The 18,616-nt window shown below is 34.8% G+C and overlaps 1 protein-coding gene across 3 annotated transcripts in view; it reads right to left on the minus strand.

Moving 5' to 3' along the window:
• LOC105253398 (focal adhesion kinase 1) overlaps nucleotides 1-18,616 on the minus strand; it is a 68,882-nt gene that overhangs the window by 23,306 nt on the left and 26,960 nt on the right. Inside the window, exons 1-2 of one of the 3 annotated variants that reach the window (XM_011261415.3) lie at nucleotides 7,152-7,381; nucleotides 4,258-4,880 (exon numbers count right to left, since the gene is read on the minus strand). The exons of 1 other annotated variant lie outside the window; for it this stretch is intronic. In XM_011261415.3, the coding sequence (XP_011259717.1) occupies nucleotides 4,258-4,340 (83 nt within the window). In that variant the 5' untranslated portion in view covers nucleotides 4,341-4,880; nucleotides 7,152-7,381. Of the gene's footprint in view, nucleotides 1-4,257; nucleotides 4,881-7,151; nucleotides 7,382-18,616 lie in introns of those variants that run through there. One more of the 3 variants, XM_025409743.1, reaches the window with a different exon arrangement.

Here is an 18,616-nt window from a genome sequence, read left to right on the forward strand (position 1 = left end):
TCTTGAAAATATTTTATATTATTATATCCATTTTAATTAATATTCACGAGTGCCACGAGATTCATTATATTTGTAAAAATTGTGCCGACAAGCAGCCTTGCGTATCGTGAAAACTAACCGCTAAAATATGTGATTCGGATAGTCTTGATGATGAAAGATCGGAATTCGACGCAGCATCCCGATGGAATGCGCCACGGAAACGATCGCCAATTTCTTTATCCATTCGGAGTGTCAGCCCGATGACAGTTCGATTGTCACCGATGACGACACATTCCGATTCGTGATGCATAATAGCGCGGAAAATTTCAATGGCAATTGCGAGAAGAGGAAATATATCGAGCGTGCTTTGTTCGCCAACAATACGAACGAAACATGAAATAAATAAAGGAAAAATCAAGGAGATAAAAGAAGCATCTCGGCGATTTTGGCGAAGCGTTACATTCGCCGGCAATTAATTCGAGCCCGTACACGAGCTGTAAAATCGAAGGCCGATGTTCCGCAAAGATTGTTCGACGATTCTGTTGCGGTGGACGTAAAAATGTCGTGGTCCTTCTAAAATTAACGGCCATCGTGGTGGCTCGTTGGACGTCACGAAAATAAAGGAGTGCTCCGATAGATGTACCGATTTTACGACGTTGATGAAAGACGCGTATTGGAACCATCGCAGAGACCAACATTTGCCACAAAGATGTTTCAGGGATTTCTTCGAAGCCGTTAACGTGGCTCGACAATTTCGAAATTACGGCTGCGAAACGTCACGATCAGCTGTATCGTGTTTGTACCTTCTATTAACCTTTAATTAATTATTCATAATTAATTAAAACGAATTCGAGTTTCACCTCGCGAATTTACGAAAGTAATAAAGCTGGCATCGAGCGAGGTAATTCCATGTAATGGCGAGTCACGTAACAACGATGAAGCTTTCTCGTTTGTATTATCAAGCTAAGTAGTTTCCAAGGCAAAGTGAGACTCGGTGATAATTCCAAGTCACTGCAAAGGGACCGCCGGTCTTCGTGCCACTTGTGAATCACGGCAGACATCTCGTTCGAAAGTTCTTCGTTATTTCTCGGTTCTCTCCGCACGCGGAATCCCGCGGTGGGCCAACTTTTCTCATTTCTAACCATTTCGCCTGCGCGACTCTCTCGTCTTCCTCTTATGATATTTGGAAAGTGCGCGATACGATTTGCTCGGACCCTTTATTACAGTTTTCTCTTCGAAAGATAAATCAATTCAGAAAATTAATATTGAATTTATTTATTATTATTAATTTTCATATTCATATTTTCGAAAGAAAATCCTGCGAAGTTTCTTTTTTATATGAATCAACCTCGATATCAATTAATCTGAAATAACGAGTGATAATAGTTGAAATGTCACGAATGAGAAATCGTTTTTCTTTGATCGATCATTATTTCTTTCGCAAGAAGAATTTTAAATTCGAGAAATATACTGCTTTAATCATCATTAGACGGTTATAGAGGATTTTAATTCCAAGAAACATAGGAATTTTGAACGAAGCGACATTCTGTCATATAAAAGCATCGTTAATGATGTCAATTAATGGCGCTTACGCGAGTTGCGGTTGATGGCAACAATTTTGCCATGGTTACCTGGCATCGATCTAACAGCAAAAACCTGAAAGGGAGGGTCTTCTCTTTACAGAAGAACTGGCTCCTTCCTCTCTTTATCTCTCTCTCTCTTTCTTCTCTCCGTCTCTATCTCCACTTTCGTATCCATTTCGATGCTCTTTACGCTCTTTGCACAATTCTGTATCTTCATTCACGGTTGCAAGAAATCTTCAAAGCCCTTATGTGCGCAAACTGCCACGAGCAGTTCCTCGAACGAGACAAATCTCCTGTTTAAACGCCTGTTTCTTGATGGGCTAACAAAGTGTTATTTCACGCCAGTCGATTTGCCTGGCATATGACATTATATTCGAAATTTATTAGATATTTCCAAATATTCGCTAATTACCTTTCCTAAATGATTGACTCGCGAACGCGCGTATCATCCATTTCAATGTCGTTCAATCGAATCAAATAATATTTTTGTTTCCGAAACCGCAACCAAACTATTCAACTTTCTGCACAGAGAAAAATGTATACTGTATTCAAGTAAATATTATTTATTTTAAGTATATCATAAGTTTGTATATCCGCAAATATCATAAGTTCACCACAAGCATTAAATTTAATTGAATATATATTCTGAATTTTAGTAAGTGCAGTATTTTAGTCAAGAATATTAAATTAAAACAAAAATTTGGTTTGCTTACTACAAGAGTTGATGTAAAGTAAGTCTGATTTTTTTTATACAACTTTACAATATTCTTGAAGAGGAAATAAATTTTTCTTTTGAGTACATGATAATGAGATTTTCTAACACTTGTGATGAGTATATTTTAAGATTATTATCAAAAATATATTCTTTGTTGAAGAAAACTATTACTTAAAAAAAGAAAAATAAACTTAGTAATCGCTTCTCTTGGCAGTAGAATGATATTTTTCTCTGTGCATTAAAAACAAAGAAATAAAATATTTTCTATTTTATTTTATAATATTTTTTATAATATTTTATAGTATTTTATTTTATAATATTTTATTTTATAATATAATTAATATAAAATGATTTTTATTATCGTATATCATGATCAATACACAGAGAAAAATGTATACTGTATTCAACTAAATATTATTTATTTTAAGTATATCATAGCTTGTATATCCGCAAATATATCATAAGTTCACCACAAGCATTAAATTTAATTGAATATATATTCTGAATTTTAGTAAGTGCAGTATTTTAGTCAAGAATATTAAATTAAAACAAAAATTTGGTTTGCTTACTACAAGAGTTGATGTAAAGTAAGTCTGATTTTTTTTATACAACTTTACAATATTCTTGAAGAGGAAATAAATTTTTCTTTTGAGTTCATGATAATGAGATTTTCTAACACTTGTGATGAGTATATTTTAAGATTATTATCAAAAATATATTCTTCGTTGAAGAAAACTATTACTTAAAAAAAGAAAAATAAACTGACTAATCGCTTCTCTTGGCAGTAGAATGATATTTTTCTCTGTGCATTAAAAACAAAGAAATAAAATATTTTATATTTTATTTTATAATATTTTTTATAATATTTTATAGTATTTTATTTTATAATATTTTATTTTATAATATAATTAATATAAAATTTTTATTATCGTATATCATGATCAATACACAGAGAAAAATGTATACTGTATTCAACTAAATATTATTTATTTTAAGTATATCATAGCTTGTATATCCGCAAATATATCATAAGTTCACCACAAGCATTAAATTTAATTGAATATATTCTGAATTTTAGTAAGTGCAGTATTTTAGTCAAGAATATTAAATTAAATAAAAATTTGGTTTGCTTACTACAAGAATTGACGTAAAGTAAGTTCAATTTTTTTATACAAGTTTACAATATTCTTGAAGAGGAAATAAATTTTTCTTTTGAGTACATGATAATGAAATTTTCTAACACTTGTGATGAGTATATTTTAAGATTATTATCAAAAATATATTCTTCGTTGAAGAAAACTATTACTTAAAAAAAGAAAAATAAACTTAGTAATCGCTTCTCTTGGCAGTAGAATGATATTTTTCTCTGTGCATTAAAAACAAAGAAATAAAATATTTTATATTTTATTTTATAATATTTTTTATAATATTTTATAGTATTTTATTTTATAATATTTTATTTTATAATATAATTAATATAAAATGATTTTTATTATCGTATATCATGATCAATACACAGAGAAAAATGTATACTGTATTCAACTAAATATTATTTATTTTAAGTATATCATAAGTTTGTATATCCGCAAATATATCATAAGTTCACCACAAGCATTAAATTTAATTGAATATATATTCTGAATTTTAGTAAGTGCAATATTTTAGTCAAGAATATTAAATTAAATAAAAATTTGGTTAAATTCTTCTTTTGAGTACATGACAATGAGAATTTCAAACACTTGTGAGTATATTTTAAGATTATTATCAAGAATATATTCTCTGTTGAAGAAAACTATTATTTAAAAGAAGAAAAAACTGAGTAATCGCTTTTCTTGGCAGTAGAATATTTTTCTCTGTGTGTCAATTATTGCTAATTACTGTCAATTACGTACTTTCCCTTTATCACGGTCTTCCTTCTCTCAGTGCGTAACGCTAACAGATAATGAGGTCTGTTCATAAAGAGACGCTTGATATACTTACTCGGTGGTTTCGAGGTACTGGAAGACGCGGTAGACGGGGCGCCGATACATGAAGAGGTGATCCTCGACGCGCTCCACCATCATCCTAAAACCACTTCATTCGAAATTCGGGGGTGGGCCACTTATCATCACCCACCACTTAAATCTCACCACGGTAGGGCACAACGCACGTAGATAAAATATGCGAAATCTTGGATGGCGAGCATCCAAGAGTCCCAGGACATATATTTCACGGCACCCCCGAAAAATTCCCTCGTTCGTAGTTTCAAGCGATCAATGTTCACTCATGTTTATCGAAGCGCACTCTTTTGTCCGTCAACGACGAAATTGGATCACCGGATAATCAAAAGAATACCCTTTTCGTCGATTAACAGCGTTGTTTCGCGTAAGACAGAATTAAACAGACAGTCCGGATCGGTCTTCTATTTTCACAATCGCTCCGCTGTTTCACTTCGGTCCTCGCCGAATCGATACCTTCGGTACAAACAGTCGTGCGACAGGTGCACTAAAGGACTGTGTCCCCAGGCGTGTTCTTCCTGGATCAACGACCTCGCTATATCCTCTCGTGGTATCTTGTTTTTCCTAGTCTCTCGATTGTAATTGCATTTCGACAAGATACGATGTCTATACAATCAATATAATTATGATAAAAAGATGAACGTAACAACTATTGCATTGCAATAATTTATTAAATATGAGATTATTATTATTGTGTTATTGAACATAAGATAAAATCGTAAACTGTATTTTTTATTATTTCTAATTCATATAAAGTAATTTATATCATGAATCAAATATTTTTTTCAATTCGTTCGAAATGCGTATACAATAAACGTAAGATTAGCAACAAGTCAGCTTGAGAAACAGCACCTAAGGAGCTGAATCGATATAATAAATTGGATGTAAAGAACCTCGTCACGTTAATTTTACGTTACACAATCTAGATTTTTAGTTGCGATTTAACGAATGGCACCGGTTCTCGCAAAGGGAAAAGGAAGTAATAAAGCTTGCATATTTTTCAACGGGACGAACGCGGCAGCTTCGTGACCTGGTGAGACACGCTATCTGCATTCGATGCACGAGGAACGTTCCGCTGTCTCTTCCGCTAAGAAACTTCACGACTGATAAGGGCATCGCGTGCGGACGCACATATATGTACGAAGCGATACCTAACCTACCCCAACTGCGGGACACCGCCTAAGCCTGCCTGCAGTCACTGCAGCCCAACGACCGCAGTGCAACCCCCTTGCTATCACAAGCCAAGCTGGATACGTGGACTGCTTGATGAATCGCCGATACTTTCATCCTAAAGCGATTGCATATAATAATAATGATAAAAGAATTTTTAAGCTTGAAAAATTACTCGTACGATTATTTCAAGTCTCTCTTTTAAGCAGTAATGTTGCACTCTGTTTCTTTGCCAAATAAATCATTGTTTGAATTATGCAGAAGGCCCAGCAGATTTCGAATTAATTATACTTTTAATCGAAATAAAAATATTGCGTGTAAGGATGTTTTGTAGAATAAGCATCAGTCGAATTTACTCTGGAAAACTTTGACGATATTTCTTATATTTTGGTCTTGTCAAAATAATATTTATGGATAGATTAAGCAGATTTTTTATTTTAATCTATGCGATATATATTTATGAGTCTTTAAATTATTCTCACAGAAACGAAAATTTTAATAATCTATTAATCTAGCCCTGTTCGCAAATTTTCATGAATTCCAGTATACGATCTCAAAAACCGAGTGAGAGTTGGCTCGTTTGGCTCTTGTTAAATTCGTAGGTCTCTAAAGCCGGCGTTGTCGTGAATTGAAACTATACAGGTCAATGAACTTTCGAGTATTTCGACGATCGTCTTGCAATAAAAACTCTAAATTGGATCAATGGAACTTGTAAGTCGAGTATTGCGTCTATCCCATCGTTAAAAAAATTTAAAAAGAAATCGCGAAACTCTCCATAAGACTATTATACCCCGTGGATTAGCAAATAAATTATCAAGATATTACTGTCTCGAGGAATATATTTTGCCTACTTTTCTTTTAAATATATAATATCTCGAATGTAAAATAATTATTAAGAAATTGCAAGTATAAAAAATAATTATAGAAATTAAAAAAAAAAAAGAAATATACTCTACTGACTCTGCATAATTTCCATATTTCATCGGTGTAAATTTATATAAAGACAAATGCGTGTCAAGTGCAATGAACTTGTAAGAATTCTTATGTCCCCGATAGAGCTAAGATTAGAGATTTCAATGAATAGAGAGGACATATGCTACCCTCGATGAGAGAGACGGGAAGCTTACACGAGAGGAATCGCGCGACACGCCCGATTTTACGGAATTTCGCCGTCCATGTCACCGACCGAACCAAGGTCGTGCAACCTTGACATCGCGCTACGAAATCTTGCACCTCTCATCGTCGGACCACCCACCGACCCCGGCGTTTATCTTCGAAATGTGCTTCCGGCCGTGCTAGTAAAATGATCCTCCGAGATTTTCCGACTCATCGACTTCCTCCGAACGTAAGTTATTCGCGTATTAATCAGTCGTGAAACTTCCAAGCTTTAAAATCGCGAATAAACTTCATTTTTCGGGAAACTAGTTCTCTTTTCTGAAAAGTCTCATTTCAGACAACTGAAGAAAGGGACTTATTAAAAATATCAATAACGATTTTTCTTGGAATTAATTTTCGTGATAAGTTCTCTAACTTTAGAAAAAACTACGCTCTCGAGAGGAACCGAGATACCGCACAAGATTTTTGTGCACCAGTGTCTTATCTCACTTTTTTATTATTAGACAAATCATTTGCGAAATTCATCTTCACTCCCCATCACTTTTAACTACCTTATCATCCTCGGAATTATTACCCCAAACAATTCATTACCTGCTCGCGAACGATCCCTCCCGATCACATTCGTCGATCCTTTCTCTCAATATCAAATCACTGTCAAATCACTCGACGCGTCGAATCGAAATCAGGCGTCACGACGCGGAAACATTTTCCACACAACGCGCGATATCCCTGCGAGCCGCGAATACGTCGCAGCGACCTTGACTCGCTCGAAGGTCCCGGGTTTCGTGGACGCGGGACGGCGTCGCGACGCGTCGCGTCGCGAACGAGTAGGCGCCCGGCGTCGTCGGCGGGCGATGATGGACGTGGACGGAGTTAATAGCGCGCCTAGCAACAGCGTGGACGACGCGCGTCGTCGTCGTCGTCGTCAGGTATACGTTTCGCCGGTTCAAGGGGAGCAGGCGCTTTGCTGGGTGCGGCAGGCTGCGCCGCGACGCCCGGCGTCCCTCTCTCCCAGGCGCTCCGCTGCCCTTCTGCCGCCCCTTCGCCTCCCCCCACCGCCACCCCCGGTCACCCCCGCCGCGTGCTCTCTACCGGCGTCGGCAACCCCTGCAACCCCTGCGTCGAGCCGCCGGGCCTCGTGGACGACGCGACGCGTCGGGGGGAACGGCCGCGACGGAATTTATCCGCTGCAATAATGCGCGCGGAATTGAACGTAAACGCGTTTTCAAGGATGTAGATATATTACAATCGGCGAGATCGCCGTGAATTTTTAATTTAACATTCTTAATAACATTCGAAATCGTCGTGAATTATTTCAAATTTCTTTACTTGCTCCCTTAAAAATTATTAATTTTTGAATTTTGCGATTTTATCATAGAATCTTATGTAAACGTTCAAGAGACAGGTAATAAATTATTATTCGCAAACTATAAAAAAATCAATGATAAAAATTTCATTTTGTAATATTATATTCTTCATACATGTGAAAATGTTTTTTTCACAAAGTTTTAAAACGATTTACTTGCTCGTTTTGAAATTATTATTAAAATATAACTGTGATTATCGGTTTGGCGCAATATTGATGATAAAACGTGGCAACATTTTCTTGGAAATTAAGACCTATTTATATTAAAGAATACTTTGAAGTATGATTTCGTGATTTTAAAAAAATTTTTGAATTTTGCGATTTTATCATGGAATCTTATGTAAACGTTCAAGAGACAGGTAATAAATTATTCACAAACTATATAAAAAAATCAATGATAAAAATTTCATTTTGTAATATTATATTCTTCGTACATGTGAAAATGTTTTTTTCACAAAGTTTTAAAACGATTTACTTGCTCGTTTTGAAATTATTATTAAAATATAACCATGATTATTGGTTTGGCGCAATATTGATGATAAAACGTGGCAACATTTTCTTGGAAATTAAGACCTATTTATATTAAAGAATACTTTGAAGTATGATTTCGTGATTTAAAAAATTTTTGATCAATTAGAATTCGTATTCTGCCCAATTAGAATTCGTATTCTGCCCTTTTAATTTTTTGATACTTTGGATTAACTTTTTAAACAGACGGTCCGTTAAATACATCCTTAAGAAGGGATGGTCGTATTTTCAATATTGTGGCTCATCGATTCAATCAATTTTTTGCTAAATCAAAAATCAATCATCGAGTCTATTACACGAATATAATGTATATTTATAAGCCGCTCCTTTATGTACAGGATGAAAATTATTTCTTATTTATTCCGCTGGTGAAAACGGGAACACGAGATAAAATTTCAAATCGAGTGGGATATTTATGATTATCTTCTCGCTTAACATTTGACACTTGATTATTCTATTCAAGTTGATGCTTTGTATAGATTATTTATTTTCATATTATGGAAAGATCTTCTAGGTACATACATGTATAATCGAAAAGAGATAGTAGAATTTTAAAAAATTAATCAAAATATTTATTAATATTAATATTAATTCTAATATTAAATTAATATTTAATAAATATTAAAATTAATCAAAAAATATTAAATTAATATTTAATAAGTATTAAAATTAATTAAAAATATTAAATTAATATTTAATCAATATTGAATCAATATTCAATCAATTAGAAATATTAAATCTTATTAATATTAATTATTTAAAAAAATGAATTTTTAAAAAAAGGGAAAATTAAACGCGCAATAATTTATATCCACCAGACGAGAAAAAATGAGAAAATTTTTGTTGCGTACATTTTCTTTTCAAAAGGATACATGCATTTTAATATATACCGTGCAGGTCTGATGGGCTTTTTGCGCATAGCTTCGTACGATACTTCGCTGTAATATAGTTCAAGGTTTTCATGTTGAGTTCGAAGGCACTCGAGCATGAATCTGACTAGCGAGGGACTCGGCAGTCCCTGGGTATGGCACAGCGTGTCCGGGATCCTGCCAACGAAATTCCCACAGGTATACCGTGCACGCAAACTGACGCTACTTACAATGTTAATTTAATTAACTTGGCAAAGACGGCTGATATCAAGCTGGAATCACAATATCGCGAAAGCAAATATGTCTGCAAATTTGTATACATCGTTTCGACACTATTATTTCCATAACCATTATTTAGTCAATTATCGATGAAAAGATGTGTCTATAAACAAAGTGCGAATTTATCGCTTAATTTTAGTTTGAAAATTAAATAAAGCGACTTTTGCGTTACAACGGGACGAGCTTTTTCATCGACTTCGCAATCAACGATGTTCTAAAATTATTTTAACCGACGTTTGGATAGCAATCACGCTCAAATAAGTTTAGATCTGTCCTGATAAAATCAAGGGAGAGAGAGGAAGAAAGACAGAAATCTTTCAAAAAAATGGGAAAAATGAGATGATTTTAAATCTGAAAAGAGGTGACTTGTGGAGTAATTGCATCGCAAATTTAGCCCTAAACGAGAAAACATACGCTTCAATGATCCCACAAAGTAGTCTGTAACAGATTTCCAATGGACTGTACATGCATTATGTAGTTTACTAAATTCATTTATTAAGTTAATTTGATGTAGCACTCCCTCAAAGAGGGTGTTCGAATGTAGGATAATTAATGTTCATGTAAGATAATTAATGTCTTGATAAAATCATAATTTTTTAAGATACGCACACTTATTTAACCTTACTTTATATAATAAAGTCTCGTCAATTAGCAAAAAATGAGTAGAAGCAATTATAATTAATATTTTTATTTATTTAAAAAAAATTTGTCGCTCTGTAAGTTTAAAAAAAAATAATATTCCGTTAAAAAAAGATTAAATTAGCGGAACAATATACATACAGCAACAAAATTGTGCCTAAAAGTAATATAAAAATTTATTGCTGTCGAAATTCAATTTATTGCTTGCAAAATAAATTTAATTCGAAATTACACATTTATATTTATCGACTTTCCACATTTTCCGAGTATCCATATTCCTCGTGTGCAGGTTCATATTTGATTCTTTACAATTCGTAATGTACAACACAAAGTACATGACACGGCAGAGAGCGAGACTGCAATTTTCTGTTCTTAAAGATCATAGAGCATGATAAATCGTCATTTTATACCCCACTCTATTAGACGAGGGGAGATTCGTCACGAATTCATTCACGACGGGATATTTTATCGCGCAAAATCCCGCGATAGATGCAGCCCTGGTTAGTCGCAGGGTGGCTTGGTAACCAGCCCCTCCGACTCTACCGGGTCGCAACCCCCTTCGGACGTACGCGCACATGTGTAAATGGACGCACACGCACGCGCCAACTCCTCTCGCTGTTTCCTGAATAAGTACAACGGGGATATTCGCGACCGGTGGACGTAACGAGGGAGAAACGCGTATCTCTGACCGTTCCGGGACATTTGCATGTCGGCCTAAGTGTCATTTGTAACGACACAATTGCGAATGATATTTGTATGGGGGGCCGGGACAGGGCTGGATTGTTTTCAATGCGATTCATCGATCCAGTCATCTGGCGCGAGTCGATTTCATCGGAAAACCGATGACGGGGTCGCGTCCGAAAATAGTGCCGGCCAGAGTTCACTGTCCTGCGCCCGAAAATATATTTCACAAAACAAGATATTCCCATCGTCATCGCTCGTTTCTCTCTCTGCCACTCGCTCCTCAACGTTAATAATTAATGCACGGCGGATTACGGTGTCTTTCGCGACAGCGAGGAATACGAGGACTCGGCTTTTAAATAAATTAAAGTCGTTCCGAATACGAATACAGCTGGGGTCAAAAGTACGATGCCGCGTGCTTTGATCGATGCTGATAAGCCGAGCCAGTCTGAGTTCGGAGATTTACCATGCGGTCTTTAAATCTTTATATTTCATACGACGCTCTTTTGATCAAGAGATTTAATAATCCCGCTTTAAAGTTACATTTCTGGAATGTAATATTTCATCTGTGCCAGTTTCAATTAAGTTATATATCTATTTTAATGTATTGCATGAATTAAAGAAGATTTCATCTGCATAATTCGTGCCTAGATATCTCTATTCGACGTGAAGCTCAAATGATGATAGAGAAAAGGGGAAGCGATCTTCATTTCGAGAAAAGAAATCTTCGCATTCTTCTGAACGCAATCAACGAAAAGGAATTATCCCATCACTGAGAAAAATCGTTTGATTGTACCAACAAGACGTGTATGATTGAAGGCATTTTGGTTAAATCAAACAAGAATTTCTAGTTGATAAGACTCGATTTTTTATAACTAGAACGTTTAATAGATTTTACTATAAGGATTTGGTTAGTATTTTCTGGTTGAATCTATAAAATTTCTTGTTACATTAATTTTTTTTCTTGCCACTTTTAACTGGTATTCAATATTTGCCATAAAATATATATAAAGAGCTAGTATTAACGTTAAATCCAAAGTATATTTTTTTTCTCTTACGAGCAGCATCCTCTTCTTGGATCACTGTTTATCAGTTTAATTTCTAACAAACTGAACTTAAAATAATTTATTCAATAATCTAGATTGAATTTATCCAATAATCGTGTTGGAATTCAGAATATTAAACAGATTTTTGAGATTAGATGGAAAAAATTTTAGACTTGGTGCTGGCGAATTTAGTATTATTAACCAGAAAATTTGGTAAATTTAACAGGAAAAAATTAATGAGATTCATCTGGCAATTCCTACAAGAATTCTGGTTCGTCCATTTTCCAACAGACATACTGGTGGAATCTACCAGAAATTTAATTGATGCAACCAGATTTTTATTGGTGGAATCTACCAGAAATTTAATTGATGCAACCAGATTTTTTTCTAAGTGCACTGTTTATCAGTTTAATTTCTAACAAACTGAATTTAAAATAATTTAATAATCAATATATTTATTTAATAATCAATATATTTCAATAATTTGGATTGAATTTATGCAATAATTGTGTTGGAATTCAGAATATTAAACAGACTTTTGAGATTAGATGGAAAAAATTTTAGACTTGGTGCTGGCGAGTTTAGTATTATTAACCAGAAAATTTGATAAATTTAACAGGAAGAAATTAATGAGATTCATCTGGCAATTCCTACAAAAATTCTGGTTCGTCCATTTTCCAACAGACATACTGGTGGAATCTATCAGAAATTTAATTGATGCAACCAACCAGATTTTTTCTCAGTGCAATCAACGAAAAAAAATTATCCTGTGGCTTCGATAAGTTAAAGTAGATTTAAAGCCCGTATGATTCACGCATATTTCTTCACGAGTTAAAGTAGATTTAAATCCCGTATGATTCACGCATATTTCTTCACGATATAACGGCTTCAAGAAACATGATGAAGTATCACGATAGTAAATAAAAGGACAAAAGAAGAGTAAACTTCATTCGGAGAAGAGAAATCCCTCAGATTTTTCTACACGAAGTCACGGAGAAGTCCCGTATAACTTTCTCCGATTTGATCAATTAAATTAGATTATACAATAACCCGCGTGATTCATGCGTGTTTCTTCACGACACTAATGGTTTTAAAGACGATGAAAAGTTACCGGGCAACATGACGCTCGTAAAAAGACGAAGGGAAGGGAAAGACTTCGTACCGAGAAGAGAGATCCTCTTCAAAGTGCCTTTGCACCAAGTCACACTTCTCTGACGGCTAATTCGACGAAGCCTTCCATCGAAGTTTTCGTCGGACAACGGACGCGATGGGATGAGACGGGGTGGGACGACGAGATGGAATTCGTAGCGTTCGTTTCCGAACGACCTTCCGGAATTCCCGGCACGTGCGTAATCTTCGCGCCATCGCCGTTTTGTACGCGATGGATTCGGGATGATACCGGGCGAGAAAGAAAAATGACGACGCGTGCCTCGGTTTTCGCGGCTTCCGCAGCAGCACGACGAATCAATACGCGGAAATTAACTTAATTAGCCCGTGAATTATGCGATTAATTAATACTCCAGTTGTGCGCATTGACGTAAACGCGAATGAAAATGGAATTTATATCTGACAGCTCGACATTTCTCGTCACGTTACAAACAAAAGTTATATATATCCGGCAGAGATTTATCGCATCATTTCAGGTTTCTCTTGGTAATAAATTACGAAGAATTTCGGAGAATTGGAAAGAAAATTTTTCTTTTCAATTTTTTGATTTTTTACTTGAGCCAGATCTCTAATTATTAAATTTCGAAAAGTGTCTTTTTTTTTTTAATCCTTAAAGGGCACACTTCCATAAAATTATATAAATTGCACACTGGGTGTCTGACATCCACGGAGGTTCACATGTTTGCTGTGCAGGCGGTATTGGATATTTTTTTACAAAAAAATTGAATAAAGTTTAATGTCTCTACTTTAATGACAAAAAGGTTTCATAGCTATTCATGGAATTTGAATTAGTTAAAAAAAATCCTGTTTGAAAAAAAAATAGAAAAAATGATTTTTTTCACTCAAAAATTCATAACTTTTTTAGTTTTTTATTTTACGCCATAGGTTCGATTTTCTCGAATTTAGTACGATTTATTAGAGTGTAAAGTGGACGTTGGGTGTTTGACACCCAGAGTACCCTTTAAGGGTTAAATGCAAATTTAACCGTTTTTGATAAAATTCTCATTTTTTTTCTCATTCGAGTTCTCCCCCTTCCTTCCCCGGGACGAGATAATATTTAATTCGAGGGCTGTGAAGAGGACTCAAGGTGAGCTTCCGAGAGAGGTATTATCGTCGACCCTCGAGCTTCGACCCTCCGCGGCACGAGATATTCCCGTTTGATACGTGCCCTAACGAAACGGGAACTCTCTCACGCGTGTACCCTTCGGATGCAAATCGCCTGGTGGCACAAGGACCTCCCCTTCCCCGGACGACGTGCGTTTCCTACCTCGCGACCATTTATCTCTTTTCTCGTCTCGCTCGCTCGTGCCGAGGGGACTGCGTGAATATCGAGTTATCGATCTGCGGTTCACCCTCGTGTCATCCTTGTGGACCGTTTGTGCTCGACCGAAGCTGCCAACTTCCTGAGAACGAAAGGAAAATAACGCGCGGTCGACGACATCGTAAAAAGCCTGATTGAATAAGTAGAATGCAATCTATGTAATACAATTTACTTCATCTATATATTACATATTATTTACCAAAATTTAGTTAAACACCTTTTCTGAATATATTTATAATTTTATAAATATAAATAAATACAAATTTTATATTTTATAAATATAAAATAATAGAGTATTTTCTCTTTTATATTTTCTCTTTTATATTTTCTCTTTTATATAAGCTATCTTGCTTGATAAAAATTTCACTTGAAAAATTGAATCGACTCTTCTCCTCGGTAGACTTTAATTTTATTTTTAAATTAATTTTCTACTTCCTGAGAACGAAAAGAAAATAACGCGCGGTCGACGACATCGTAAACAGCCTGATTGTATAAGTAGAATGCAATCTATGTAATACAATTTACTTCATCTATATATTACTTATAATTATTTACAAAAATTTAGTTAAACACCTTTTCTGAATATATTTATAATTTTACAAATATAAATAAATATAAATTTTATATTTTCTAAATATAAAATAATAGAGTATTATTTTCTCTTTTATATAAGCTATCTTGTCTGATAAAAATTTCACTTGAAAAATTGAATCGGCTCTTCTCCTCGGTAGAGGCTTTAATTTTATTTTTAAATTAATTTTCCTCCTATATATTTTTTGCACGTGTTATAACTGCTTTCATAACAATTCATTAAAATAAATTATGCGTAAATCCGTAGCGTGTTAAGCGCTGGTTTGCGTGATTTTTCGTATCTACCGCACTTTATCGTGGTCCGAGTTTTCCTGCAATTTCCCGCGCAGCAACGTCCTTGAACTTCTGTCAAGTGTACCGAGAGCAAGCATGGTTGCGTGCACGCCATCCGGTCTATCGTCGTGACAATGTCCGCGACGATTCTCGTGCCATTTGCCGATTTATCGCACACGACTTATCGCTAAAGCCTTTCCTGCCAGTCGTTACAGCGCTGATTATCGCCCAGCGAACCGTATTGATATGCATCACATAGTCGAGGAAACATTTAATCATTGTAATATTTATCGAACTCGCTCAATCGAATTAAGTTTGATGAATCGGTCCTTTCAAATCGACTCGAAACCTTATCAAAAATAACACCGATTTATGTAATTCAAAACAAATATCTTGCTGGAGATTGCATAAAACTGACACGTCGAAGCAGGTGATTTTCTCCAACATCAGATGAAATGAAAATTTAATATAATTAACGCGATAAAAAAATATAAGAAAAAAAATAAAAAATAAATAAAAAAATAATAAAAAATATAATTAATTCTGTGAGGTCGTCGAGAGTATGTCGAGGAGAAATCTCTCGCGAGAAATGAGGGACACTGCGGATGCTGCATGCGCCACGACGATTTACGCAATATGAATATCAAGTCTGGGGAAAAGTCGCCCCGCCCGAAGTGGTGCTGTTTAATATAAATTGCTAATTGGCGAATAAATTTCTCTAGATGTTTCGCTCGCGGCGCCGTTAATTTCTCTTCCAAAGTTTAGAGCGCGATAAATTTAATTCGGGCAATTAACATACGTCGTTTGTGCGCGATAATGCTCGCGCGAATGCGCATGAAAACGTTAAGAATTTACGAGACGCACGGCCAATTTATTCGACGCGATAATAGCCGCGTCGTTTATCGAGTGGATTTATCTGATAAGTAATGCGATGATTAACGCGATGATTGTCAATCGATTGCATAATTCGCGCAACTTTGATTTTGCGATGCTCCGGAATGAGAATTTCAATACTCTCTCGTATCGTATTTATGTCGTGTTCTATAGGAGAAAAACACACGTCGAGAAATCTGTAGACTCGTATGAATAAATAATACGAGGAATCTGGTACACGATGTACAGCTAATCGAATCACTGTCACTTTATTAGCGCGAGCACATTAACAATCATCGAGCAGGTCATAAAATGTAAGCGATAAGTAAAAGCGTTTTATTGTTCCATTACTACTCGTGATAATATGACGGAAATTTAATAAAGGCGTGTAAAAAAAAATATAAAAAAATAAGATTACGTAACGACATTCCACTCTATGTTAAATGTTGTTTTTTTTTTTTTCGCGAATCGAGACAAACGCCGAGGAATTTCGTGCGTAAATCGCAAAAGGAGAGAGCCCATCGTCGATGGGTCCGGTGACCGATAACACGCCTCTGCGTCGCAGTTAGGAGAAGCGGCTCGTTGTTCTCGGCGTCTGTGCCGAAAAAATAAGATGAAGGAGCGAGCGATAAATCAACCGTCCGCGGACAAAAGTATCTCCAAGTTCATCGAACTGTACTTATATTATGCTCGCCCAAAGATACGCGAGCGTACTCGACAATAAGGTCGCGCCGCGTTGTTCCCTGATCAGCTGATTGTCAAAATGCACGCGCGACACACGCGCGACTCTCGCGCGCGCGACACTTTTCCCTCGTCACGTGCCACGAATTTTCGTCGCCGCTTGCTCGATCAAGCATCTCGCCCCCGGTAAATTACACAGCCCACGCGTTCACGTAATAGACACGAGAGACGCTTCCGCATGGGTGTAACGTAACGACCGTCTCTCGTATCTAAATAATTATCATTAATTCTGAAATGTACCGGTATTCCATTTCACTCCTACCCGCGAGATTATTTATATCGACAGATAAATAATCGGTATTCTCTTCAGTTTTTAAGATGAGACGGGAAATATAGATCCCACACAGAGAAAAATGTATACTGTATTCAAGTAAATATTATTTATTTTAAGTATATCATAAGTTTGTATATCTGCAAATATATCATAAGTTTACCACAGGCATTAAATTTAATTGAATATATTCTATCAGAATTTTAGTAAGTGCGGTATTTTAGTCAAGAATATTAAATTAAAACAAAAATTTGGTTTGCTTACTACAAGAGTTGACGTAAAGTAGGTTTGATTTTTCTTTGATACAACTTTACAATGTTCTTGAAGAGAAAATAAATTCTTCTTTTGTACATGATAATGAGATTTTCTAACTCTTGTGATATATTTTAAAATTATTATCAAGAACATATTCTTTGTTAAAGAAAACTATTACTTAAAAAAAGAAAAATAAAGTGAGTAATCGCTTTTCTTGGCAGTAGAATGATATTTTTCCCTGTGTATTAAAAACAAAGAAATAAAATATTTTATTTTATATTTTATTTTATAATATTTTTTATAATATTCTATATTATTTTATTTTATAATATAATTAATATAAAATGATTTTTATTATCGTATATCATGATTAATACACAGAGAAAAATGTATACTGTATTCAAGAATGTAAATATTATTTATTTTAAGTATATCATAAGTTTATATATCCGCAGATATATCATAAGTTCACCACAAGCATTAAATTTAATTGAATATATTCTGAATTTTAGTAAGTGCAGTATTTTAGTCAAGAATATTAAATTAAAACAAAAATTTGATTTGCTTACTACAAAAGTTGACGTAAAGTAAATTTGATTTTTCTTTGATACAACTTTACAATATTTTTTATTCTTGAAGAGAAAATAAATTCTTCTTTTGAGTACATGATAATGAGATTTTCCAACACTTGTGATGAGTATATTTTAAGATTATTATCAAGAATATATTCTTTGTTGAAGAAAATTATTACTTAAAAAAAAAAAAAAAAATAAAGTGAGTAATCACTTTTCTTGACAGTAGAATGATATTTTTCTCTGTGCATATTAAGATTAGGAGAAACGACTTTAAATCCTCTTTGAGGCGGACGAGACTGACTGGAATTACATGTAATTATGCGCGTAGATTTTTATATCCGATTTATACATGGAATGAAGAAAATGCTTCGTTACGTCCGGACTGAAGTAATTAAATGCTACGCGTATTCGTTAATCGTTCATCTTTGCGGAAATCCCTTTACATTTTAATTACCGGTTTGTGACCGTTCGATACTTCAACTCTCTCTCCGAGAAAACCAGATTATCTCGACGGTATATTGCATTAAAGTAGAATCACTGCGTGTAAAATCCCCATGTTTTATTTCTTTCGCACACCATAT

The sequence above is a fragment of the Camponotus floridanus genome, unplaced genomic scaffold (assembly GCF_003227725.1).
Source record: "Camponotus floridanus strain SB8 unplaced genomic scaffold, Cflo_v7.5 scaffold28, whole genome shotgun sequence".
Lineage (NCBI taxonomy): Eukaryota > Metazoa > Arthropoda > Insecta > Hymenoptera > Formicidae > Camponotus > Camponotus floridanus.